Source organism: Zeus faber, assembly GCF_960531495.2.
Source record: "Zeus faber genome assembly, chromosome: 5".
Classification (NCBI taxonomy): Eukaryota; Metazoa; Chordata; class Actinopteri; order Zeiformes; family Zeidae; genus Zeus; species Zeus faber.
Window position 1 is genome coordinate 37,123,790 of NC_137192.1, and position 27,587 is coordinate 37,151,376.

Here is a 27,587-nt window from a genome sequence, read left to right on the forward strand (position 1 = left end):
ATACTACTACTAGTACTACAAGTAATTAACTACTAGTGCTAATACCACTACTGCCACTACTAATACAGTACTACTACTACTAGTACTAATACTACTGCAACAACTACTACTAATACTAGTACACTACTACTACTACTACTACTAGTACTGCTAATACTACTACTACTACTACTTCTACTAGTACTAATACTACTACTACAAGTAATTAACTACTAGTGCTAATACCACTACTGCCACTACTAATACAGTTCTACTACTACTAGTACTAATACTATTATCACCACTACAACTACAACTTATACATGAGTATGACTACTAGTACTCTCTCTACGTGGTCCTCAGACGAGCCTTCCATCGGCGTCTCCAGTCATCCCTGTTCTCCACACACCTGAGCAGCTCCTTTGTGCTTTCTGCAGCAGCATCTTTCCTCAGCACGTCCACAGAGGTGGATGCGAGACGTCCTCTTGATCCATGCCTGTGTGTTGGTTCCCACAGTACAAGCTTTTTGGCCGGGAGTTCTCGGTGGCGGTGGCGACGGCCTGCTAGTCTCATCCTCCTTACTGCCATCTTCTCTGATACACTGGGTAGTGCCCCATACAGACGTTGGTTGGTAATGTGTTGGTCCTGGTTGATGTTCAGTACCACACGTAACATTCAGGTGTAGCACCCATCCAGGGACTTCAGCAGGGCCTTCGTAGTGTCCAGCACTCGCAGCCGTATAGGAAAACGGACTCCACGGTGGCAGAGAAGAAGCTGATCTTGATGTGTCGGGGGAGGTTGGATTTCCACACACTGGTCATGCCATTAAGTGCTCTCCAGGCAAGTGCTTTCCTCACATTAAGGTCCTTTTCCGTGGAGTCGACCCACGCGCCCAGGTATTTAAAGTCATTGACCTCTTTTAGCACTGAGCCTTCTGTTGTTATTAGGGGTGGGTGTTCCTGGGGCATGTTGTAGGTCATGACCTCGGTTTTCTTTGCGTTTAGCATGAGGCCGACCTTAGCACACTCTAGCTCAACTCTGGTCAGGAGATCCTGTGCCTGCTTCACGTTGTTAGATAGCAGGCAGATGTCATCAGCGTAGTCCAGGTCTGTCAGGGTTTCTGCAGGGTGTCTCGTGGACCTTCTGGGTGCGATAGTGAAGCCGAGCTCCGGCTCCCTTCCTTTGATGGCTTGTCTCAGAGCATAGTGCAATACTATAATGAAAAGGAAGGGGGCGAGGGTGTCTTCCTGCAGCACTCCGGTTTGGATGTTGAACTCCTCGCTGTTACCGTCCGGCGTTGTCACTTGGGCTCTCGTTCCCGTGTACATGGTCCCTTTGGCAGAGTAGGTTGGGAGGAACATCGTAGGCCTTGACTATTCTCAACATCATTCCTCTGTGGATGGTGTCGAGGGCCTTCTTGAAGTCGATGAAACATCACCGCCGCCAGGTTGTTCCTCTTTACCTCTTCGATGATACTTCTTAACGCAAGGATCTGGGCTAATGTGGTTCTACCCTCTCGGAACCCGTTTTGGTTTTCCCTGAGGGGAGGGTCGATAGCACTCCGTATCCTGTTTAGTATCATGCGGGTGAACATTTTTGCAATGATACAGGTCAGGCTGATACCACGGCAATTGTCAGGTCTTGAGAGATCTCCAGATTTTGGTCCCGGGATGACGTGTGAGAGTGACCATATTTCCGGCATGACATTTTCCATTAGAGCCTGGTTGCAGACCTCCAAGATGACGTCATCGTTCTTCATTCAGTTCTTGACAGCCTCTGGGGGGGATGCCGTCAGGTCCAGCCGCCTTCCCCTGCCTCAGGGAGGCTTTGACCTTGGCTAATTCCCGCGATGTAAAAGGGGCCTACTAGTAGTACTAATACTACCACCACTACTCCTACTACTAGTAGTACTAATACTACCACCATTACTACTACTACTACTTATACACTACTACTAATAATACTAATACCACTACTAGTACTAATACTATTACCACCACTACTACTACTACGACTAAAACACTACTGTGACTACTAATACTAGTACTAGTACTAGTACTAATACTATTACCACCACTACTGCTAATACATTACTACTTCTACTGGTACTAATACTACTACTACTACTAGTACCAATACTACTACCACCACTACAACTAGTACTAAAACTACTACTACCACCACTAAAACACTACTACTAGTACTACTACTACTACTACTACTACTAGTACTAATACTACTACCACCAGTACTACTACAACTAAAACAGTACTACTAGTTCTAATACTACTACTACTACTACTACTACTAGTTCAAGTTCAAGAGATTATTTGTTATACAAATACTACTACTACCACTACTACTACTACTAGTATTAATGCTACTACTACTACCACTACTACTACTAAGACACGACTACTACACTACTACTACACAGTGTGTGTGTGTGTGTGTGTGTGTGTGTGTGTGTGTGTGTGTAGGAACAACTGGGTGGAGGACCATGTGGTGGTGCAGTCTGGTGGTTTAAAGGCTGAAGACCTGAGCTCCATCACTGGGAAGGAGCTTTTTAAAACCACCCAGAACCTAGTAAGTGTCTGCCTGGCTGTCTGTCTGTCCATCTGCCTGTCTGTCTGTCTGTCCATCCGCCTGTCTGTCTGTGTGCCTGCCTGCCTGTCTGTCCATCCGCCCGCCCATCCGTCTGCCCGCCCGCCTTTCTGTCTGTCTGTCTGCCTGCCTGTCTGTTTGTCCGTCTGTCTGTCTGCCTGCCTGTCTGTCTGTCTGCCCGCCTGTCTGTCCGTCTGTCCCTCTGCCTGCCTGTCTGTCTGTCCGTCCGTCTGTCTGTCTGCCTGCCTGCCTGTCTGTCTGTCCGTCTGCCCGCCTGTCTGTCTGTCTGTCTGTCCGTCTGTCTGTCTGTCTGTCTGCCTGCCTGCCTGTCCATCCGTCCATCTGTCTGTCTGTCTGCCTGCCTGTCCACCTGTCCGTCCGTCTGTCCGTCTGTCCATCTGTCCGTCTGTCCGCCTGCCTACCTGTCCGTCTGTCCGCCTGCCTGTCCGTCTGTCTGTCTGTCTGTCTGCCTGCCTGCCTGCCTGTCTGTCCATCCGCCCGCCCGTCCCTCTGCTCGCCTGTCTGTCTGTCCGTCTGTCTGTATGCCTGCCTGTCTGTCCGTCCGCCCGCCCGTCCGTCCGCCCGCCTGTCTGTCTGTCCGTCTGTCTGCCTGCCTGCCTGTCCGTCCGCCCGCCTGTCCGTCCGCCCGCCTGTCTGTCTGTCTGTCTGTCTGTCTGTCTGCCTGCCTGCCTGTCTGTCTGTCTGTCTGTCTGTCCGCCGTCCGTCCGTCCGTCCGCCGCCCACCCGTCTGTCTGTCTGTCCGTCCGTCCGCCTGCCAGCCCGTCCACCCGCCTGTCTGTCTGTCTGTGCACCAGCCCGCCCGCCCACCCGTCTGTCTGTCTGTCCATCCGCCCGCCCGTCCGTCCACCCGCCTGCCTGTCTTTCTGGCCATCCGCATGTCCATCCACCCTCCTGTCTGTCCATCCGCCCGCCCGCCCGCCTGCCTGTCTGTCTGTCTGTCCGCCCGCCTGCCCACCCGTCTGTCTGTCTGTCTGTCTGTCCGCCCGCCCGCCTGCCCACCCGTCTGTCCGTCCACCCGCCTGCCCGCCCACCCGCCTGTCTGTCCGTCTGTCCGTCTGTTCGTCTGTCTGCCTGCCTGCCTGTCCGTCTGCCCGCCCGCCTGTCTGTCTGTCTGTCTGCCTGCCTGCCTGCCTGCCTGCCTGCCTGCCTGTCTGTCTGTCTGTCTGTCCGCCGTCCGTCCGTCCGTCCGCCCGCCCGTCTGCCCGCCCGCCTGTCTGTCCGCCTGCCCACCCGTCTGTCTGTCCGTCCGTCCGTCTGTCTGTCTGCCTGCCTGTCCGTCTGCCCGCCCGCCTGCCTGCCTGTCCGTCTGCCCGCCCGCCTGTCTGTCTGTCTGTCTGTCTGCCTGCCTGCCTGTCTGTCTGTCTGTCTGTCTGTCTGTCTGCCCACCCGTCTGTCCGCCCGCCCGCCTGCCCACCCGTCCGCCCACCCACCCGTCTGTCTGTCTGTCCATCCGCCCGCCCGCCCGTCCACCCGCCTGTCTGTCTGTCTGTCTGTCTGTCCACCCGCCCGCCCGTCCACCCGCCTGTCTGTCTGTCTGTCTGTGCGCCAGTCCGCCCGCCCGCCCGTCCACCCGCCTGCCTGTCTGTCTGGCCGCCCGCCCGTCCGTCCACCCGCCTGTCTGTCCGTCCGTCCGCCCGCCCGCCCGCCCACCCGTCTGTCTGTCCGTCCGCCCGCCCACCCGTCTGTCTGTCTGTCCATCCGCCCGCCCTTCCACCCGCCTGTCTGTCTGTCCGTCCGCCTGCCCATCCGTCTGTCTGTCTGTCCGCCCGCCCGCCCGTCCGCCCGTCCACCCGCCTGTCTGTCTGTCAGTCCGGCCGGCCGCCCGCCCGCCTGCCTGCCCGTCCACCTGCCTGTCTGTCCGTCGGTCCGCCCGCCCGCCCGCCCGCCCGTCCGTCTGTCTGCCTGTCTGTCTGTCCACCCGCCCGTCTGTCTGTCTGTCTGCCTGTCTGTCCGTCGGCCCGCCTGCCCGTCTGTCTGTCTGTCTGTCCGCCCGCCCACCCGTCTGTCTGTCTGTACGCCCGCCTGCCCGTCTGTCTGTCTGTCTGTCTGTCCGCCCGCCTGCCTGCCCACCCGTCTGTCCGTCCACCCGCCCGCCCGCCCGCCCACCCGTCTGTCTGTCCATCCGCCCGCCCGTCCACCCGTCTGTCTTTCCGTCCGCCCGCCCACCCACCCGCCTGTCTGTCTGTCCGTCCGTCCGCCCGCCCGCCCCCCGCCCGCCCGCCTGTCTGCCCGTCTGTCCGCCCGCCCGCCCGCCCGCCTGTCTGCCCGTCTGTCCGCCCACCCACCCGCCTGTCTGTCTGTCCGTCCGTCCGCCCGCCCGCCCGCCCGCCCGCCCGCCTGTCTGCCCGTCTGTCCGCCCGCCCGCCCGCCCGCCTGTCTGCCCGTCTGTCCGCCCACCCACCCGCCTGTCTGTCTGTCCGTCCGTCCGCCCGCCCGCCCGCCCGCCCGCCTGTCTGCCCGTCTGTCCGCCCGCCCGCCCGCCCGTCCGTCTGTCTGTCTGTCCGCCTGTCTGTCTGACGGTGACTCCTCCCCAGGTGTATCCACTCCTGGGTTTTCCTGATTCCTCCGTCTCTGAAGCGTCTGAGCGTCTGGTCACAGAACATCAGGCCAAGTTCACACAGAGCAGCAGCATTCTGCAGCAGGTGAGACCTCCACCCTGCTACCCCCACCCTGCAACCTCTACCCTGAAACCTCCACCCTACACCCTGAAACCTACAACCTGCAACCTACACCCTAGAGCCTGCAACCTACACCCTACACCCTGCAACTTCCACCCGACGACCTACACCCTACACCCTAAAACCTCCACCCTACACCCTGCAACCTACACCCTGCAACCTACACCCTACACCCTGCAACCTCCACCCTACACCCTGCAACCTACACCATACCTCTGCGACCTCCACCCTGAAACCTAAACCCTGAATATGAAGTGAGATGAGACCGCACCACATGACAACACGACCAGGTGTGAGTCATTAACACCGTCACCAACACGGTCACCACATGAAGATTAGCTGCACCGCGAGCCGCTCTGCTCGGGTTTGAAGTGGAAATTCTGTAACATTACATGACCCTGTCTGCCTGTTTGTCTGTCTGTCTGTCTGCCCGTCTGTCTGCCATAGAGACAGACAGTGGAGCTGATCCCCGTGACCAAGGTGAACTACACCTGGAAAGAAGGTTCTTACTGTTACTACGTCTACGGCAACGAACACCAGGTCACAGCCAGCGACTACCCTGCCACCTGCTGCTGTGTGCTGCTCTAACACACACTGCACACTGTATACACACCCTCTACACACTGTATACACACTATATACACACTATATACACACTTTATACACACTATACACACTATATACACACTATGTACACACTATACACACTATATACACACTATACACACTATGTACACACTATACACACTATGTACACACTAGACACACACTATACACACAGTATACACACACTATACACACTATACACACACTATATACCCACTATACACACACTATACACACTATGTACACACTATATACACTATATACACACTATATATACTATACATACACTATACACACTATACACACACTATACACACACTATATACCCACTATACACACACTATACACACTATGTACACACTATATACACACTATACACACTATATATATACTATATACATACTAAATACACACTAAACACACACTATACACCTTATACACACAATATACACACTATATACTCACTGTACACACACTATATACACTATACACACACACACACGATATACACGCACACTATATACACACACACACACACACTATACACACTATATATACACTATACACACTACACACACACACACACACACTATATACACACACACACATACACTATACACACTATATATACACTATACACACTACACACACACACACTATATACACACACACTATACACACTATATATACACTATACACACTACACACACACGCATACACTATATACACACACACACACTATACACACTATATATACACTATACACACTACACACACACGCATACACTATATACACACACACACACGCTATATACACACACACACACTATACACGCTATATATACACTATACACACTACACACACACACACACACTATATACACACACACACATACACTATACACACTATATATACACTATATACACTACACACGCACACACACTATATACACACACATCACTATACACACTATATATACACTATATACACTACACACGCACACACACTATATACACACACATCACTATACACACTATATATACACTATACACACTACACACACACACATACACTATATACACACACACACACTATACACACAATATATACACTATACACACTACACACACACGCATACACTATATACACACACACTACATACTCACACACACACACGCTATATACACACACACACACTATACACGCTATATATACACTATACACACTACACACACACGCATACACTATATACACACACACACACACTATATACACACACACACATACACTATACACACTATATATACACTATACACACTACACACACACACACTATATACACACACACTATACACACTATATATACACTATACACACTACACACACACGCATACACTATATACACACACACACACTATACACACTATATATACACTATACACACTACACACACACGCATACACTATATACACACACACACACGCTATATACACACACACACACTATACACGCTATATATACACTATACACACTACACACACACACACACACTATATACACACACACACATACACTATACACACTATATATACACTATATACACTACACACGCACACACACTATATACACACACATCACTATACACACTATATATACACTATACACACTACACACACACACATACACTATATACACACACACACACTATACACACAATATATACACTATACACACTACACACACACGCATACACTATATACACACACACTACATACTCACACACACACACGCTATATACACACACACACACTATACACGCTATATATACACTATACACACTACACACACACGCATACACTATATACACACACACACACAATACACGCTATATATACACTATACACACTACACACACACGCATACACTATATACACACACACTACATACTCACACACACACACACACGCTATATACACACACACACACTATACACGCTATATATACACTATACACACTACACACACACGCATACACTATATACACACACACTACATACTCACACACACACACGCTATATACACACACACACACTATACACGCTATATATACACTATACACACTACACACACACGCATACACTATATACACACACACACACAATACACGCTATATATACACTATACACACTACACACACACGCATACACTATATACACACACACTACATACTCACACACACACACACACGCTATATACACACACACACACTATACACGCTATATATACACTATACACACTACACACACACGCATACACTATATACACACACACTACATACTCACACACACACACACGCTATATACACACACACACACTATACACGCTATATATACACTATACACACTACACACACACGCATACACTATATACACACACACTACATACTCACACGCACACACACTGCATGTGCACACACACTGATACACACTAACACACACATGATGATATGAATTGGGATCAAATGCTGTTTGAAAATGTCTCAGCCGCTGGTTTCCTGTTTGGACAGGAAGGGGCGGGACTATCTGCTGGTGCGTTGTGGCGTGTCACAGCGGTATTTCCTTCTCACTGTTTACCATGTTCCACCAAATCCTCATCCAGACTCGTCCTGCTGCTCTGGTCACTTCCTGCCAAAAACTGACCCACCAATAAATACTAATTTTCAAATGATTGACTTGTCTTTGTGTCCAGAAAATATCGGAATCAACTGCTGTAGGTAGTAGTAGTAGTTGTAGTAGTGTAGTAGTAGTACTGTATTAGTAGTAGTGCTAGTAGTAGTGTCATAGTGGTAGTGGTGATTAGTAGGAGTAGTAGTAGTAGTAGTGTATTAGTAGTGAATTAGAGTTGTAGTAGTAAAGTAGTAGTAGTAGTACTGGTGTAGTATTAGTCGTAGTAGTAGTAGTGTATTATCATTAGTAGTAGTATTAGCGTAGTAGTCGTAGTAGTAGTGTAGTAGTAGTAGTATAGCAGTAGAAGTAATTGTATAGCAGTAGTAGTATATTAGTAGCAGTAGTAGTAAAGTAGTAGTAGTGTATTAGTAGTGTAGTAGTATTTCTGTATAAGTAGTGTAGTAGTGGTCATCGTATTGCAGGAGTATTAGTAGTAGTAGTGGCAGTAGTGTATTCGTAGTAGTAGTAGTAGTAGTGTATTAGTAGTGTAGTAGTAGTAGTAGTAGTAGTTGAAGTAGTGTATTCGTAGTAGTAGTAGTAGTTGTATTGTATTAGTAGTAGTAGTAGTAGTAGTATTGTAGTAGTAGTGTAGTAGTAGTAGTGTATTGGTAGTAGTAGTAGTAGTAGTAGTAGTAGTGTATTGGTAGTAGTAGTAGTAGTTGTATTGTATTAGTAGTAGTAGTAGTAGTAGTATTGTAGTAGTAGTGTAGTAGTAGTAGTGTATTGGTAGTAGTAGTAGTAGTAGTAGTAGTGTATTGGTAGTAGTAGTAGTAGTAGTATTGTAGTAGTAGTGTAGTAGTAGTAGTGTATTGGTAGTAGTAGTAGTAGTAGTAGTAGTAGTAGTAGTGTATTGGTAGTAGTAGTAGTAGTTGTATTGTATTAGTAGTAGTAGTAGTAGTAGTATTGTAGTAGTAGTAGTGTAGTAGTAGTAGTGTATTGGTAGTAGTAGTAGTAGTAGTAGTAGTAGTAGTAGTAGTCGTCGGCGTGTAGACAGCTGGACACCGGCAAGACCCCGAGGAGACGGAGTCACCGAGTGGGCGTGTCCAAGGAGTGTTGAAGTCACAGTGTGGGCGGAGCCAGCGAAGCTGACGGAGCTCAGATGAAACCCTCCTGCCGCGCACGCGCAGACGCACGGGCCTGCTGACTGCTACTGGGGGGCGGGGCTTCGTCTCAAATCAGCGCACAAAGAAGCAGCTTCCGGTCTGATCTGCGCAGCAAAGTAAGAGACTTTAAAAGTTGTAAAGTAAAACCTTGCTTCAAACTTTGTTTAGAAACAAGTTAGGGTGGAGGACTAGTTTAACTAGGGAGAACTACCATATTTAACTAGGGAGAACTACCATGTTTAACAAGGGAGAACTACCATATTTAACTAGGGAGAACTACCATGTTTAACAAGGGAGAACTACCATGTTTAACGAGTAGAACTACCATATTTAACTAGGGAGAACTACCATGTTTAACAAGGGAGAACTACCATGTTTAACGAGTAGAACTACCATGTTTAACGAGTAGAACTACCATGTTTAACTAGGGAGAACTACCATGTTTAACGAGTAGAACTACCATGTTTAACGAGTAGAACTACCATGTTTAACTAGGGAGAACTACCATGTTTAACTAGGGAGAACTACCATGTTTAACGAGTAGAACTACCATGTTTAACTTGTAGAACAACCATGTTTAACTTGTAGAACAACCATGTTTAACTAGGGAGAACTACCATGTTTAACTTGTAGAACTACCATGTTTAACTTGTAGAACAACCATGTTTAACTAGGGCGAACTACCATGTTTAACTTGTAGAACTACCATGTTTAACTAGGGAGAACTACCATGTTTAACTTGTAGAACTACCATGTTTAACTTGTAGAGCTACCATGTTTAACTAGGGAGAACTACCATGTTTAACTAGGGCGAACTACCATGTTTAACTTGTAGAACTACCATGTTTAACTAGGGAGAACTACCATGTTTAACTTGTAGAACTACCATGTTTAACTAGGGAGAACTACCATGTTTAACGAGTAGAACTACCATGTTTAACTTGTAGAACTACCATGTTTAACTTGTAGAACTACCATGTTTAACTAGGGAGAACTACCATGTTTAACTTGTAGAACAACCATGTTTAACTTGTAGAACAACCATGTTTAACTAGGGAGAACTACCATGTTTAACTTGTAGAACTACCATGTTTAACTAGGGCGAACTACCATGTTTAACTTGTAGAACTACCATGTTTAACTTGTAGAACTACCATGTTTAACTAGGGAGAACTACCATGTTTAACGAGTAGAACTACCATGTTTAACGAATAGAACTACCATGTTTAACTTGTAGAACTACCATGTTTAACGAGGAGAACTACCATGTTTAACTAGGGAGAACTACCATGTTTAACTTGTAGAACTACCATGTTTAACTAGGGAGAACTACAATGTTTAACGAGTAGAACTACCATGTTTAACTAGGGAGAACTACCATGTTTAACTAGGGAGAACTACCATGTTTAATTAGGGAGAACTACCATGTTTAACTTGTAGAACTACCATGTTTAACTTGTAGAACTACCATGTTTAACTAGGGAGAACTACCATGTTTAACTAGGGAGAACTACCATGTTTAACGAGTAGAACTACCATGTTTAACTAGGGAGAACTACCATGTTTAACTTGTAGAACAACCATGTTTAACTTGTAGAACAACCATGTTTAACTAGGGAGAACTACCATGTTTAACTAGGGCGAACTACCATGTTTAACTTGTAGAACTACCATGTTTAACTAGGGAGAACTACCATGTTTAACAAGGGAGAACTACCATGTTTAACGAGTAGAACTACCATGTTTAACTAGGGAGAACTACCATGTTTAACTAGGGAGAACTACCATGTTTAACTTGTAGAACTACCATGTTTAACGAGTAGAACTACCATGTTTAACTAGGGAGAACTACCATGTTTAACAGGGAGAACTACCATGTTTAACTTGTAGAACTGCCATGTTTAACTTGTAGAACTGCCATGTTTAACTTGTAGAACTGCCATGTTTAACTTGTAGAACTACCATGTTTAACTAGGGAGAACTACCATGTTTAACTTGTAGAACTACCATGTTTAACGAGTAGAACTACTATGTTTAACTAGGGAGAACTGCCATGTTTAACTTGTAGAACTGCCATGTTTAACGAGTAGAAATACCATGTTTAACTAGGGAGAACTACCATGTTCAACTAGGTAGAACTACCATGTTCAACTAGGTAGAACTACCATGTTCAACTAGGTAGAACTACCATGTTTAACTAGGTAGAACTACCATGTTTAACTAGGTAGAACTACCATGTTTAACTAGGTAGAACTACCATGTTTAACTAGGTAGAACTACCATGTTTAACTAGGTAGAACTACCATGTTTAACTTGGTAGAACTACCATGTTTAACTAGGGAGAACTACCATGTTTAACTAGTAGAACTACCATGTTTAACTTGGTAGAACTACCATGTTGAATTAGTCGAACTACCCTGTTTAACTCGTAGAACTACCCTGTTTAACTAGGGAGAACTACCATGATTAACTAGGTAGAACTACCATGTTAAACTAGGGAGAACTACCATGTTTAACAAGTAGAACTACCATGTTTAACTAGGGAGAACTACTATGTTAACTAGGGAGAACTACCATGTTAACTAGGAGAACTACCGTGTTTAACTAGGGAGAACTACCGTGTTTAACGAGTAGAACTTGGCTGTTTAACGAGTAGAACTCCCCTGTTTAACGAGTAGAACTCCCCTGTTTAACTCGTAGAACTACCCTGTTTGTGTGAGCGGGCGAGAGCTCGTAGGGTGTATTGATGCGTCTAGTGCAGCATACTAGAGAGATGTTGCTTGTAGAGATGCATGTGACTCCCCTCCCTTAGTTCCTGCTGCTGACCAACCCAGTCTTGGGTAAAGGAAGCCGAGTGCATTAGTCTTCCGAGGTCAGTACATAGCATCTCCATCGCCAAGACTTCTGCAGTGCCTCCGCTGGCCACACACGGTAACTGGGTATCGCGAGGTCCCAGGCCAAACTGTAGGAGATCTCAGAGCAGCAGTGGGCCCCAGAGGCAAGGCGCGCAGGCCCAACGGTGTGTGGACAAGCCCTGGCGTCTGCCAACCACTGTCCCAGCTATGGGTTAAATAGCATGGGCAGGTGGGGCTCATAGCCTTGGATGGCAACCCGTCTAGGAGAAGGACACTCTGAACTAAAACCGGGACTGTGAGGAGTTGCGCCCCACAGTCCGCTATCAGCATAGTAAAGCCAACCATGGAGTACAAAGTCATCCCAAATCCTATACTTCCAGCGGCAGGAATCCGCAGGAACATCGCGGCGGACGGTGGTGCAGGTCCTCCTTCTGGAGGGCACCATGACGACAGGACCTCAAGCCCTGGGAGTGTCCCAGGGAGGGTCCTGTCCGATCACAGCACCCCGTCCAGTGCACTCATGCGGTGTCGGAGACCATTCGTTATGGGAACCTTCAACGCATGCACAGCGAGAGAAGAAGCGAGGTTGATTGAGCTAGCACACTGTGCTGAGGAATGGGAAGTGGAGATCCTGGGAATCCAAGAACACAGAAGAGTGCACACTGATGACCCGATCGTGTACAGCAGAGTGGAGAGATGCCATTCATCTCTGCATCAGCGTGGCGAAACGAGGCCCAGGCCGCAACAGGCGGCGTCAGGTTAATACTGAGTTCTCGAGTGCGGAAGGCTCTTCGTCGTGTTTACCACCACACAGACAGGATCCTGATCGCAGAGTTTTCGGGCAACCCAGTAACAACAGTCATAGTCGTGTACTCACCCACCAGCGTGGCACCATCTGACGTGGTGGTGGAGTTCTTTGAGGACCTAGTAACAGCGGTCCGAGACGTCCCAGCACACAACTTCCTGGCAATCCTTGGGGACTTCAACGCAAGGCTTGGGCCAGAGGACGCACCCTTCCCTTACCACGACTCTACCAACCACAACGGCGCCTACCTCACTGCCTTCCTCATGGAACACGAGCTGCTGGCAGCAAACACAATCTGATGGACCTTGGACCTTCCGAGATCGAGCCACGGGTACGCTTCGACAGTTGGATTACATCCTAGTGAGGAAGAGGTGGAGGAACTCCATCATGAATGCAGAACCATACTCCACATTCAGTTCTGTGGGCTCAGACCACCGCGTGGTCTCCATGCGGGTTCTTCTTCTTCTTTCGTATATCATCAGATGGCCAACTCAGTGCGGGTGAGACTGAGCCTCAGGGTCCCCAAACCAAGTCCTAAGATCTAGCGGGACGGGAAAACGTTCTCAAACGACCCTGGCCTTCAAACCAGGTACACGGAGGAAGTGAGGAAGCGTTTCCAGCAGCTGGACAAAGGAGCGGAGTCCAGCAACGAATACATGCGTTTCATTGCTGCGAACGAGGAGGCGACCAAACTATGTGTGCCCATGATGGAGAGAGTCAGATCCTCCCGGCGATCGAAACACCCTGAGGTAGTAGCGGCGCGAGGGTATGTGGAGGAAGCCCGCCTCAACTATGAGCGGGTACCAACAGTGGAGAGACGTAGGGAGCTGAACGAAGCCAAACAGCTTCTCTTCAACACCTACGACACCATCAAAGGGGAGGAGCTGATGGAGAAAGTGCAGAGAGTGAAGGCAGCGCAAGGTGGACAGAGATATGGGGAGGCCTGGAGGGTAATCAATGAAATGACCGGGAGGAAGAGGACCAAGGAGGGACAGGTTGACGGAGACAGCCCTGAGGAGAGGGTGACAACCTGGGCCAGGCACTTCCAGAGGCTGCTGGGAGAGACTGCGGAAGCAGTGGAGGAAGATGTGCCAACAGTCCTCCAAGACCTGGGAATTGATGATGGTCCCTTCACGGCTGGGGAGGTCGCCAGGGCAAAAACCACCGTGAAAGTGGGGAAAAGTGCCGGTCCAGATGGTCTACCCCCAGAGGTCCTGAAGAAATGTGATCTCGACGACATCATTCTAGATTTCTGCAACCTTGCTCTGCTGCACAATCGGCCGCCTGATATGTGGTCTCTATTGAACATCATCCCAGTGCCCAAAGCTGGAGATCTCTCGAAACCGGACAACTACCGAGGCATTAGCCTGACATGGATCCCTGCAAAGATCTACAATCACATGATACTGAACAGGATAAGACCTGCCATCGACCCTCATTTGAGGGAGAACCAGAACGGCTTTCGGGAGGGGAGAACAACAACAGCCCAGATCTTGGCACTCAGGAGAATAATTGAGGAGGTGAGGAAGGACAGCCTGACGGCAGTTCTGTGCTTCATTGATTTCAAAAAGGCTTTTGACTCGATCCACAGAGGCATGATGGTGAATATCCTTAGGGCGTATGGAATTCCTCCCAACCTACTCCGAGCAATAGAAACCATGTACGCAGGAACAAGGGCCAAGGTGATGACCCCAGATGGCAACAGCGAGGAGTTTGACATCCTGGCTGGCGTTATGCAAGGGGACACACTAGCCCCCTTCCTCTTCATCATAGTCCTCGATTACGCACTCAGGAAGGCAATCAGCGGGCGAGAGCAGGAACTTGGCTTCGCGCTAACACCAAGGAGGTCAAGACGACATCCTGCAGTGGTCCTCACAGACCTTGATTATGCCGATGACATCAGTCTGCTCTCCAATAATGTGGAACAAGCACAAGAACTACTGAAAAGGGTAGAGCTGGAGTGCGCCAAAGTAGGCCTGAGGCTAAACGCCAAGAAAACTGAGGTCATCACCTATAACGTTCCACCAGAACATCAACCCCTGACTATAGCAGGAGGAACTGTGCTGAAAGAAGTCGATGACTTCAAGTACCTGGGTTCATGGGTCAACTCAACTGAGCAAGATCTGAAAGTGAGGAAGGCACCTGCATGGAGGGCCCTGAACGGCATGTCCAGTGTATGGAACTCCAACCTCCCCCGCCAAATCAAACTCAGCTTCTTCTATGCGACAGTAGAGTCCGTTCTCCTCTATGGCAGTGAATGCTGGTCCCTGAAGCCAACCCTAGAGAAGTCCCTGGACGGGTGCTACACCAGGATGTTGCGTGTAGTGCATCAGCAAGAGTACACATGTAACCAACAGAATTCTGCCTGAGGGAATACCAACGGTGAGCGAGAAGATTGCTGTAAGGAGAATGAGACTAGCAGGACACTGCCAAAGACACCAGGAGCTGCCAGCCAGCAAACTGGTACTGTGGGAGCCAACACATGGGCACCGGTCACGAGGACGTCCCACTTTAACATATGTGGATGTACTCAAGAATGATGGGGAGCACAAAGCACCAACGAGTTGGCCAGATGTATGGAGAACCGGGATGACTGGAAACAACGATGGAAGGCTCGTCTGAGGACGACCTAGAGAGTTTAACTCGTAGAACTACCCTGTTTAACTCGTAGAACTACCCTGTTTAATGGGTAGAACTACCCTGTTTAACTGGTAGAACTACCCTGTTTAACGGATAGAACTACAGTGTTCAACTACATTGATAGTAGAACTACCACATTACTAGTGGCCAGGCCCCAAAAGGCTCCAGGAGTGGTAAAAGTCCACCTGGAGACCACCTGAAATTCAATCTTAACAAAGCATCTGATAAATAACATGTCTGCCTGTCTGTCTGTCTGTCTGTCTGTCTGTATTGCAGGCAGACCAGAGTTTGGGGGCGTGGCTGACAAAGTCTCAAGGGCAACATGTTGCAGAACAGGAAGTGATCCTTTCACCCAAAGATGTACTCACACAATGAGGAGACAGACAGACAGAGTGAGAGGAAGACAGACAGACAGAGTGAGAGGAAGACAGACAGACAGAGTGAGAGGAAGACAGACAGACAGGTCATGCTGATATAGCTTTGACTCCACTTGTCTGTCTCTTCCCCACTCTGCCCTTCTTCAGCGCTCCATCATCCTGTCTATCCTCCTTTCCCCCTCCTCCATTGTCAACACATCCATCCATCCCTCCACCATCATCCACCATCCCATCATCCGCCATCCCTCCATCCACCCATCTAGCAACCATCCATCCATCATCCATTCATCATCATCCATCCATCATCCACCATCCCTCCATCCATCCATCTAGCATCCATCCATCCATCCATCATCAGCCATCCCTCCATCCGTCCACCATGTTGCTGAGGAGGAAGTTGTGTGCGGTTGCCATCTCTGCTGCGGTCCTCTTCCTCATGTTAGCCAGTCAGAGCATCCAGAAGAAGCACTTCCTGTCTCTGAAGGCACCAATCAGCTGGAACATCCAGAGGAATCCTTCCCTGCCACTGGATGGTAATGCATCAGCATCTTACAGTCGTACTATTAGTTTGACATGTTTTGTTAGTGTACCATACGAGTAAGTGGCTGATAAAACCCTCTTGTGGTTTTGGTCTCTAGCGTCCAAGGGCCCCGACGCAGTATCTGACAGCTCCGTGTCCGTCCGGTCTCAAGGCCCCGGGTCGGGCTTCCAAGCCGGGCCCCAGTACTCAGGAGGGGCCCGGACTGACCGGGGGAGGAGCCATGCCCAAGCAAGGTGACGGAGCCAGAGGTTTATTTGTTGGCGGATCCAGTTTGTCCCTAGTTACTGATGCTTCCTGTGTCCCAGGGCCCGGGTTCCAACCCCCCAGACCTCTCGGGGCCCCCGGACTCCCGGCAGGCCCTGTGGCTGTGCTGACGCCTGTGTTTCGGAGCGGGGTGGCTCCACCTGGTTTGCTCAGCACTTCCACCCCGAGCAGCAGCCGCTCCTCCAACCAGAACCCAAACTGGAGCCTGCTGCCCTCCAGTGGTGGCTGGTGAGGTGTCTGTCTGTCTGTCTGTCTGTCTGTCTGTCTGTCTGTCTGTCTGTCTGTCTGTCTGTCTGTCTGTCTGTCTGTCTGTCCCACAGTTAGAGTTTGAGTAGTGGAAGTATTGTTGTAGTACTGTTGTAGTATTGTTGTAGTACTATTGTGGTATTATTGTAGTGTGGCTCACTAGCTGGTCCTGGGTCCATGGTAGTGGACACTAGAGGTTCATGTGGTAACGTGTCCATCAGACCTGTTCTGGATTTCCCACAATTCCAGCTGCATTATTATTGATCATCATTGATTATTGTTACTGTGTGGTGCAGGGCTTACAACAGTCCGGCACCGACCAGACGCTACAGGAAGTGACATCACAGCTCTTCCAGGTCATCTCGCCACCCCCCCAGCGGGCGGAGCCCCTCCCCTCTCGTTGCCGTAGTTGCGCGGTTGTCGGCAACTCTGGCATCCTGCGCAAGAGCGGCAACGGAAAACTGATCGACACACACACATCAGTGATCAGGTGGAGCACACACACACACACACATCAGTGATACCGCTGCCAATACTAATATTATATTACTAATTGTCTGTCTGTCTGTAGAATGAACAAGGCGGTCACTGCGGGCTTCGAGCAGGACGTAGGGAACAGAACGACGCATCACTTCCTGTATCCAGAGAGCGCTGTGGACGTTGTGGGCGGAGCCAGTCTGGTCCTGCTGCCGTTCAAGCTCCGGGATCTGGAGTGGCTGCGCAGTGCGCTCTCTACAGGACACATCAGCATGTACGCCCTGCGCCATGTCCTGCAATGTCTCACCGCAGTCAAATGAGTCGTGGGTGATGGAGGCTTGCACCACCCGGAGGGTGGATCCTCGGGGTCCGGTCCGGCGCCTGGCGGGCGGCAGTTAGAGTGAGTCTAGCACCGGACCCCGGCCCCGTCCCGTGGGGAAGGAGGCGGAGCTTGAGCAAGAGGTTGAGACGAGTCGGTCTAAGCTCCCAGCGGCATCGGTTCTGGATCCTAAGAGTCGGACTCCAATCGGGATGCGACTCCTGCTGCGGCTCGGAGCCCGACGGGTCATCCTCATCAGCAGTTCAGAGTGCACCTCCTTCTTAGAGCCAGTAGGGGTGTTGCTGCAAAACCAACCACCTGATGACTCCTGAGTTCTACTAGGGGACTGCAACACCTCCATGTGGGCAATGATGGAGAAACCTGGAAGGGCGTAGTTCGGAAACTGCTTTGTTACTGGACTTTTGTGCTGGTCATGGACTGTTCATAACAAACACCATGTTCCACCACCAGGGGGCAGTGCACCTGCTCCCACGGCACTTTGAAGGTTGATGATTGACTTTGTAGTTGTTCCATCCAACCTGAGGTCAAATGTTGTGGACACTGACCATGCCACTGCTGCTGCTCCAGCCAGTCCTTATCCTTCCAGAGCCAGTTGTATGTGTGTCCTCTCCGGGTGTTGGTGTCCTCTCCGGGTGTTGGTGTCCTCTCCGGGTGTTGGTGTCCTCTCCGGGTGTTGGTGTCCTCTCCGGGTGTTGGTGTTCTCTCCGGGTGTTGGTGTTCTTTCTGGGTGTTGGTGTTCTCTCCGGGTGTTGGTGTCCTTTCCGGGTGTTTGTGTCCTCTCCGGGTGTTGGTGTTCTCTCTGGGTGTTGTGTCCTCTCTTGTGTTGGTGTCCTGTCCGGGTGTTGGTGTCCTCTCCGGATGTTGGTGTCCTCTCCGGATGTTGGTGTCCTCTCCGGATGTTGGTGTCCTCTCCGGGTGTTGGTGTCCTCCATTGAAAGATTGAAAGAAAGATTGAAAAAAATAAAGATTGAAAGAAAGATTGAAAGACTGAAAGAAAGATTGAAAGAAAGATTGAAAGAAAGATTGGTGTCCTCTCCTAGTGTAGGTGTCCTCTACTGGTGTTGGTGTCCTCTCCAGGTGTCTCTAAAATGCTGGAACTATGGAAAAAGTGTGTGTGTGTGTGTGTGTGTGTGTGTGTGTGTGTGTGTGTGTGTGTGTGTGTGTGTGTGTGTGTGTGTGTGTGTGTGTGTGTGTGTGTGTGATTTAATGACGGAAATTAATCAATACAAACAGAATCTATGAATGTAATGTATGAATGTATTGATCCTCTGATTGGACAAGATGCTACGACCATCAGTGTCATATATTTAGTGATTCTCTGGCGGTCACATGTACACCATACTGTGCTGATGTAGCCTGGTGTTAAAGTAGCAGATACAAGGTCATGGAAGGTCGTGGTGGAGTTGAAAAGGTCAGATGTTTGTTTGTACTTGAACAAAGTAGATGAGATTAGAATGATGTATTTATTCCTGAAAATATTGTAAGGTTGTACTGACTGTCCCAGCGGAGCTCCACGCTGCCTTCTAAAGAGTCACTCAGTAACAGCAGTCGTTCATTTCATTCAGTTGCTTTAACGCAGGCCTAGCCCAGAGGACTTCCTGTCAAGAACACTGACAAGAGAGGCACGTTGATTGGATTTCTTGATCTTTTTCTCATTGACGTTGATTTGATTTCTTGATCTTTTTCTCATTGACGTTGATTTGATTTCTTGATCTTTTTCTCATTGACGTTGATTTGATTTCTTGATCTTTTTCTCATTGACGTTGATTTGATTTCTTGATCTTTTTCTCATTGACGTTGATTTGATTTCTTGATCTTTTTCTCATTGACGTTGATTTGATTTCTTGATCTTTTTCTCATTGACGTTGATTTGATTTCTTGATCTTTTTCTCATTGACGTTGATTTGATTTCTTGATCTTTTTCTCATTGACGTTGATTTGATTTCTTGATCTTTTTCTCATTGACGTTGATTTGATTTCTTGATCTTTTTCTCATTGACGTTGATTTGATTTCTTGATCTTTTTCTCATTGACGTTGATTTGATTTCTTGATCTTTTTCTCATTGACGTTGATTTTGGAATGGGAAGTACCATATAAATAGAATGAAAATGAAAGAGATTGAAGTGGACATTTCCATGTTAGTTCTATGTTGTGTTCAGTTCCAGGTTGAATTCTACTGAAACTCACTTTGATGTTTATTATTGTTTCATGTCAATAATGAACAATAATACACACCGTTTCAAAATCACTCCCCTCACTGTCGTGCTGCTCACTATATTATACCAAGGTTGACCATGGATGGATCGTGGATAGATGATGGATAGATGGATGATGAATCGATGGATGATGGATGGATGATGAATCGATGGATGATGGATGGATGATGAATAGATAGATGGATGGATGATGGATGGATGATGGATAGATAGATGGATGGATGATGGATGGATGATGAATCGATGGATGATGGATGGATGATGAATAGATAGATGGATGGATGATGGATGGATGATGGATAGATAGATGGATGGATGATGGATGGATGATGAATCGATGGATGGATGATTAATCGAAGAATGGATGATGGATGGATGGATGATGGATGATGAATGCATGGATGATGGATGGATGGATGGATGATAACAGATGGATGGATGATGGATGGAAAAATGGATGAATGGATGATAGATGGATGGGTTATGGATGGATGAATGGGTGGATGAATGGGTGATGGATGGATAGATGATGATGAATGGATGATGGGTGGATGGATGAATGATTACGTTCATTGTTTCATTTCTCTTTGTGTAGGACTTACATGAGAGTTAAACAGAGAATCAAAGCAGATCGAGAAAAGGTAATCTGTCTGTCTGCCTTCCTGTCTGTCTGTCTGTGTCCCACTGTCTACCTGACTGTCTGTCTGTCTGTATATCTATCTGTACATCTGTCTGCCTTCCTGCCTGACTGTCTTTCTATCTCTAGGTGTTGGTAGTGACCTGTCTGTCTCTCTAGCTGTCTGTCTCTCTTGGTGTTGGTAGTGACCTGTCTGTCTCTCTAGCTGTCTGTCTCTCCAGGTGTTGGTAGTCACCTGTCTCTCTCTACCTGTCTGTCTCTCTTGGTGTTGGTAGTGACCTGTCTGTTTCTCTACCTGTCTCCGGGTGTTCGTAGCGACCTGTCTGTCTCTCTAGCTGTCTGTCTCTCCAGGTGTTGGTAGTTGCCTGTCTGTCTCTCTACCTGTCTGTCTCTCCAGGTGTTGGTCGTGATCTGTCTCACTCTCTACCTGTCTCTCTAGGTGTTGGTAGTGACCTGTCTGTCTCTCTACCGCTCTCTGTAGATGTTGGTAGTGACCCCTCTGTCTCTCTACCTGTCTGTCTCTCCAGGTGTTGGTAGTAAACCCAGAGTTCTTTCACTACTGTCACGAGCGCTGGACGGAGCATCATGGCCGCTACCCGTCTACCGGCATGGTGGCCATGATCTACGCTCTGCACGTCTGCGACCGGGTGTGCACCTTAACTTACCTTAACTTACCTTACCTTAACTTACCTTACTTTACCTTAACTTACCGTAATTTACTGTAACTTACCCGATCTTACCTGAACTTAACTTCACTTACCGTAATTTACCTTAACTTACCTTCACTTATCTTAACTTAAGTTACCTTTACTTATCTTAACTTACCATAACTTACCTTAACTTACCTGAGCTTAACTACACTTACCGTAACTTAACTTACCATAACTTAATTTAACTGGACTTATCGTAACTTACCGTAACTTAACTTGTCTTACCGTAATTTATTGTAACTTAACATTACTTAACTTAATTTAACTAAACTTAGTTTCATTTAACTTAACAAACCGTAACTTACCGTAACTTAACTTGATTTAACTTAACTTACTGTAACTTACCGTAACTTCACTTCACTTAATTTCACTTACCATAATTTACCGTAGATTACTTAATTTAACTAAACTTACCGTAACTTAACTTTATTCGACTTAACTTACCGTAACTTACCATAACTAACGGTAACTTAACTTTATTTAACTTAACTTACCGTAATTTAACTTACCGTACCTTAACTTAATTTAACTTGACTTACTGTAACTTCATTTAATCTAACTTCACTGACCTTAACTTACCTTAGCTTCCCATAACTTAACTTAATTTAACTTAACCTCCCGTTACTTAACTTAATTAACTTAACTTACCGTAATAACTTCACTTCACTTACCATAACTTACCATGGATTACCATAGTTTACCGTAATTTAACTTAATTGTACTAATCTTACCATAATTTAACTTAATTTTATCTAACTTTATTTACCTTAACTTACGTTAGCTTCCCGTAACTTAATTTAACTTAACTGACCGTAACTTCACTTCACTTACCATAGATTATCGTAATTTAACTTAATTTAACTAAACTTACCGTAACTTAACTTAATTTCATTTAACTTAACTTACCTTAACTTACCATAACTTAACTTAATTTAACTTAACTTACTGTACTTTACTTCATTTCACTTGCCTTAATTTACCATAGATTACTGTTATTTACATTTACATTTACATTTAGTCATTGATCAGACGCTTTTATCCAAAGCGACTTACAATTGTTCAAACACTGACGGACGCAGCCATCAGGAGCAATGAGGGGTTAAGTGTCTTGCTCAAGGACACTACAGCATGCTAGCAGGAGGAGCCTGGGATCCAACCAGCAACCTTTAGATCACTAGACCACCAGCTCTACCTCCTGAGCTACCATCCCCATTATTATTATTATTTAACTTAATCCGTAATTTACTGTAACTTACAGTAACTTAACTTAATTTACCGTAATTTACCTTTACTTAACTTACCATAACTTGCGTAACTTAACTTACCATAACTTAGCTTAACCATTACCTCATCGATCAGACAGTTTAGTCCAAAGTGATTTATCAGACCATTTTGTATCACACTGTCTTGTCTATCTGCTTCTAAACTAAACCTTGTGATTGAAGAAGGAACATGAGTGGAGTTGCTGAATTAAGGGAGGTAAGACAGTCAGCTGCCATCTGAGCTGCCTGTCTGTCTCTCCCTGTCTCCCTCTCCAGGTGTCTGTCTTCGGCTACGGGGCGGACCAGGACGGGAACTGGCACCACTACTGGGAGGAGAACCTGTACGCTGGGGCCTTCAGGAAGACAGGTGTCCACAACGCAGACTATGAACAGCAGGTCATCCAGAGGCTGGCCAAGGAGGACAGGATCAAGCTGTACCTCTGAGAGACAGACAGGAGGGACAGACGGGGGGAGACAGATGGTGAGAAGATGAGAAGAGCTCCCTGTCACCAAGCAATGGTTTGAAGAACGTTGCTTCAATGTGGGAGGAGCTACTAGCTGAAGCCTTAAAGTGGGAGGGGTCATGAGCTCCAAAACATTTTGTGGAAGGAGCCACAATCGACAGACACTTTAATATGGGAGGAGCCTCCATATATAGAACCCTTTTTGTAGGAGGGGCCTGCGTCTATATTATCTCCTATGGAGGAGGAGCCATCTATGACCTCCATGTTGGATGAGGTCATGCCACTACGAGGAGAAGCAACCGGAGACCGCCCATGGTCACTTCAGACGTTGCAACCCACGATGCATTTCAAGGCTTCTTCTTCCTCTTTCACTTCATTGGGGGATTGAACCAAATGCAGGTGCATAGCACCACCCGCTGTATTATGTATGTCAACTGTGGTACAGGAACACAGCTGCTGCAGTCTGGAGGCCTTAGATACACCCTACACCCCTACCCTACACCCCTATCCTACACGCCACACCCTGATCCCTTTCCTACACTACTATCCTACACCCTGATCCCTATCCTACACCCTACACCCTGATCCCTACCCTACACCCCTATTCTACAGTGTACACCTGACACCCTGATCCCTACCCTACACCCCTATTCTACAGTCTACACCTGACACCCTGATCCCTATCCTACACCCTACACCCCTATCCTACACCCAACACCGTGATCACTACCCTACGCCCTGATCCCTACCCTACACCAAACCTCCGGATCCCCATCCTACACCCTACACCCTGATCCCCATCCTACACCCTACACCCTGATCCCTACCCTACCCTACACCTTACACCGCTATGCCTACCCAACACCCTGTTCCCTATCCTACACCCTACATCGTGATCCCTATCCTACATCCGACACCCTGATCCCTATCCTACACCCTACCCACTGATCCCTATCCTACATCCCTATCTAAACCCTACACCCCTATTCTACACCCTACACCCTGACCCTTATCCTACACTCTACACCCTGGTCCCTACCCTACACCCCTATCCTACTCCCTGATCCCTACCCTACACCCTGATCCCTAAACTACACCCAACATCCTGATCCCGATCTACACCCTGATCCCTATCCTACACCCTACACCCGATCCCTACCCACCACCTGATCCCTATCCTACTTCACCCTTCATCCCTATTCTACACCATACACCCCTATTCTAAACCCAACAGTCGATCCCACACCCTAGAGCCCTATCCTACACCCTACACCCTGATCCCTGCCCTACACCCCTATCCTACACCTGACACCCCTATCCTACAGCTGACACCCTAATCCCTATTCTACACCCCTATCCTACATCCTCCACACTGACCCCTATCCTACACCCTGATCCCTATTCTACCCTGATACTAAACCCTACACCCAATCATGGGATCAAACCCTGATACCTAACCAACACCCTGATCCTTATCCTAAAGCCTACACCCTGATCCTACACCTTACACCATGATCCTACACCCTATCCTAAACCCTACACCCTACACCCCTACCCTAAACCCTACACCCCTATCCTAAACCCTACCCCTGATCCCTATCCTACACCCTGATCCCTATCCTGCACCCTATACCCTGATCCTACACCTTACATGCTGATCCTAAATCCTACATCCGATCCCTTTCCTACACCCTATACCCTGATCCTACACCCCACACCCTGATCCTACAACCCTATCCTAAACCCTACACCTGATCCCTATCCTACACCCGGATCCAGTAGGTCAAACCAAAGTTTTATCAAAACTTCGATTTTATCCTTTTTATTTGATTTTAGAGATAAATCAGGAATCTCCAGTGTGTGTGTGTGTGTGTGTGTGTGTGTGTGTGTGTGTGTGTGTGTGTGTGTGTGTGTGTGTGTGTGTGTGTGTGTGTGTGTGTGTGTGTGTGTGTGTGTGTGTGTGTGTGTGTGTGTGTGTGTGTGTGCGTGCGTGTGTGTCTTTAATTGAGTTCAAACTGGGACACCTTCTGGACTAATACAGTTGGAACTAAAACCACTCAGAACCCAGTAGAACCACTCAGAACACAGTAGAACCACTCAGAACCTGTAGTCAGTGGCAATCCCAATCTAATCCTGTATTCTTCACAAACACACACAGTGAATGAATTGTGTGATTCTGATTTCAACCCTGATTTAAAATCAATAATAAATAAAATAAATCAATAAATGTTCAGCTTCTGTTTTTTTCACGTGAGGAAAAACTGTTTTAATAAATCTACAAAATGATTAATAAAAAAGTGTAATTACACAATGATACACATTTATATAATACACAATACATACATTAACATAAAACACATAATATAATCCATACTTTAATGTAGATGTTTTGACCGCTCTTTTGCAGAGCTGACCTTTAACTCCAAGAAGTTTGAGGGTTCGGTTCAATGACTGGCCGGTGAATCCCCGGCATCCAACTCCGACTGGTTCGCCACGGGCTTTCCAGCCGTTGCTCCTGCACTCAGACATCAGCTCTGCCTACTTCACCCTTGCAGTGGCAGGAAGCCCAGCCGAGGAGCCTGACTGATGTTGTACCTTCTCCCCAGCTCTGACGAAGGTGATGGACCGCTTGAGTGTGCTGTGCTGATTCTTGCTGTTCTGAACTGCTGCGCTGATTGTGTCGCCAAAGCCCTAAGGACCTGGTCGTACCGTCCGTCCCTCAATGCCTTCCAACAGCAGCTCAGGATATGCTCCAAGATTCCGCTTTATTGGCACAGTTGGCGTGCCGGCGTGTCAGCCAGGCCCCAACGATGCAGATTGGCTGGGCTTGGAAGAACATCATACGCTGATTGGATGAGGAACTTTATGCTCATTGTTTCGGCTCTCCAGAGCTCTGACCAGGTGATCTTACGCTGTTCTGCATGTTCCCACCAAGCGCCTTGTTGGTACATGCTGACCATCTTGGTTCGGCGGTCTTCCTTACTTCCTTTGTTGCTTCTCCCTCCCTCTGGCTTTGTCGTAGCGTGGCTTTGGAAACTGCCCAGTCCTGCCCACCGCACTGCCACATTGCCGACCAAAGTGCTGTGCCGCAGCCGTGCCGCAGCTCTGTCGACTGCTTCCTGTGCCAGCCACTTCCTACCGGTCTCACACAGAATACTGCTGTGCTAACTTTAACATCACATCACTCTGTACATCATCACCTCCCTGGCGCGCGTGACCCTGAATTCCTCTGTCAAAGCGCTGAAGGGAAGCTGCAGCTTCCCCTACAGGGCGAGCCTGCATTGGGACCGAGGGAGCCCCAACCACCTCCGCAGGGAATGGCAGATGGTTTTCCCCAGAGCCTCCACAGTTGTCACGGGCACCTCATAAACAAGAAGGGGCCAGAGTCACCTTGGCAGGACTCCATGTCGGTACATCCAGGCTTTGTCTTTCCCCGGGAGCCACGACTTGTGGATTGCAGTGAGCCAGTTTGCCAGGTCGCTCCTGGTTTGTTGGAGTGCGGCCGTGTCCCTCAGGGAGCTGTCAAAGATCTTCATTAATATAATACATAATATGATACATACATTAATATAATACAATACATACATAAATATAATACACAATACAATACATACATAAATATAATACACAATACAATACATACATTAATATAATACACAATACAATACATATATTAATATAATACATAATTCAATACATACATTATTATAATACACAATACAATGTTTTTCTTCTTCTTCTTGCTGCTCCCGTTGGAGGTGGCCACAGTGGATCATCTGCCTCCAACACCTTGTGTTCTGCATCTTCCTCCCTGACACCACCCGCCTGCATGTCCTCCCTCAGCACCTCCATCAAGCTTCTCTTTGGCTTCCTCTTTTCCTCTTGCCTGGCAGCTCCACCCTCAGCCTCCTCCTCCCAATGTAACTCTCATCTCTCCTCCACACGTGTCCAAACCATCTCAATCTGGCCTCTCTCACTTTTCCACCAAACTGTCCAACCTGAGCTGTCCCTCTAACGTCCTCATTCTTAATCCTG

General features: G+C 47.7%; 2 protein-coding genes across 4 annotated transcripts in view; both read left to right on the forward strand.

Moving 5' to 3' along the window:
• LOC307230001 (protein SSUH2 homolog) overlaps nt 1-6,155 on the forward strand; it is a 25,491-nt gene extending 19,336 nt beyond the window's left edge. Inside the window, exons 10-12 of the mRNA XM_080000160.1 lie at nt 2,460-2,565; nt 5,139-5,246; nt 5,730-6,155. Of these exons, the coding sequence (XP_079856286.1) occupies nt 2,460-2,565; nt 5,139-5,246; nt 5,730-5,870 (355 nt within the window). The 3' untranslated portion in view covers nt 5,871-6,155. The remainder of the gene's footprint in view (nt 1-2,459; nt 2,566-5,138; nt 5,247-5,729) is intronic.
• A 3,621-nt stretch (nt 6,156-9,776) lies between these two features.
• Nucleotides 9,777-25,766, forward strand: st3gal8 (ST3 beta-galactoside alpha-2,3-sialyltransferase 8). Of its 3 annotated transcripts, XM_080000154.1 has the most exons (10): nt 9,777-9,833; nt 16,294-16,409; nt 16,542-16,927; nt 17,033-17,168; nt 17,241-17,427; nt 17,742-17,935; nt 18,017-18,196; nt 21,075-21,120; nt 21,644-21,763; nt 23,365-25,766. In XM_080000154.1, the coding sequence occupies exons 3-10, from the start codon at nt 16,774-16,776 to the stop codon at nt 23,530-23,532; spliced, it is 1,185 nt and encodes a 394-aa protein (XP_079856280.1). In that variant the 5' UTR covers nt 9,777-9,833; nt 16,294-16,409; nt 16,542-16,773; the 3' UTR covers nt 23,533-25,766. The 3 variants fall into 3 exon arrangements, with proteins under 3 accessions (XP_079856280.1, XP_079856279.1, XP_079856281.1); XM_080000153.1 differs by having other exon boundaries at nt 16,294-16,927; XM_080000155.1 differs by lacking the exon at nt 21,644-21,763 and having other exon boundaries at nt 16,294-16,927.
• Nucleotides 25,767-27,587: the final 1,821 nt, after the last annotated feature.

Coding starts and splice junctions, on each gene's coding strand:
- st3gal8 (XM_080000153.1), top strand. CDS start 16,774: ATGTTGCTGAGGAGGAAGTTGTGTGCGGTTGCCATCTCTGCTGCGGTC. Junction 17,936..18,016: donor ACACACACATCAGTGATCAG/GTGGAGCACACA, acceptor GTCTGTCTGTAG/AATGAACAAGGCGGTCACTG. Junction 18,197..21,074: donor TCTACAGGACACATCAGCAT/GTACGCCCTGCG, acceptor CTCTTTGTGTAG/GACTTACATGAGAGTTAAAC.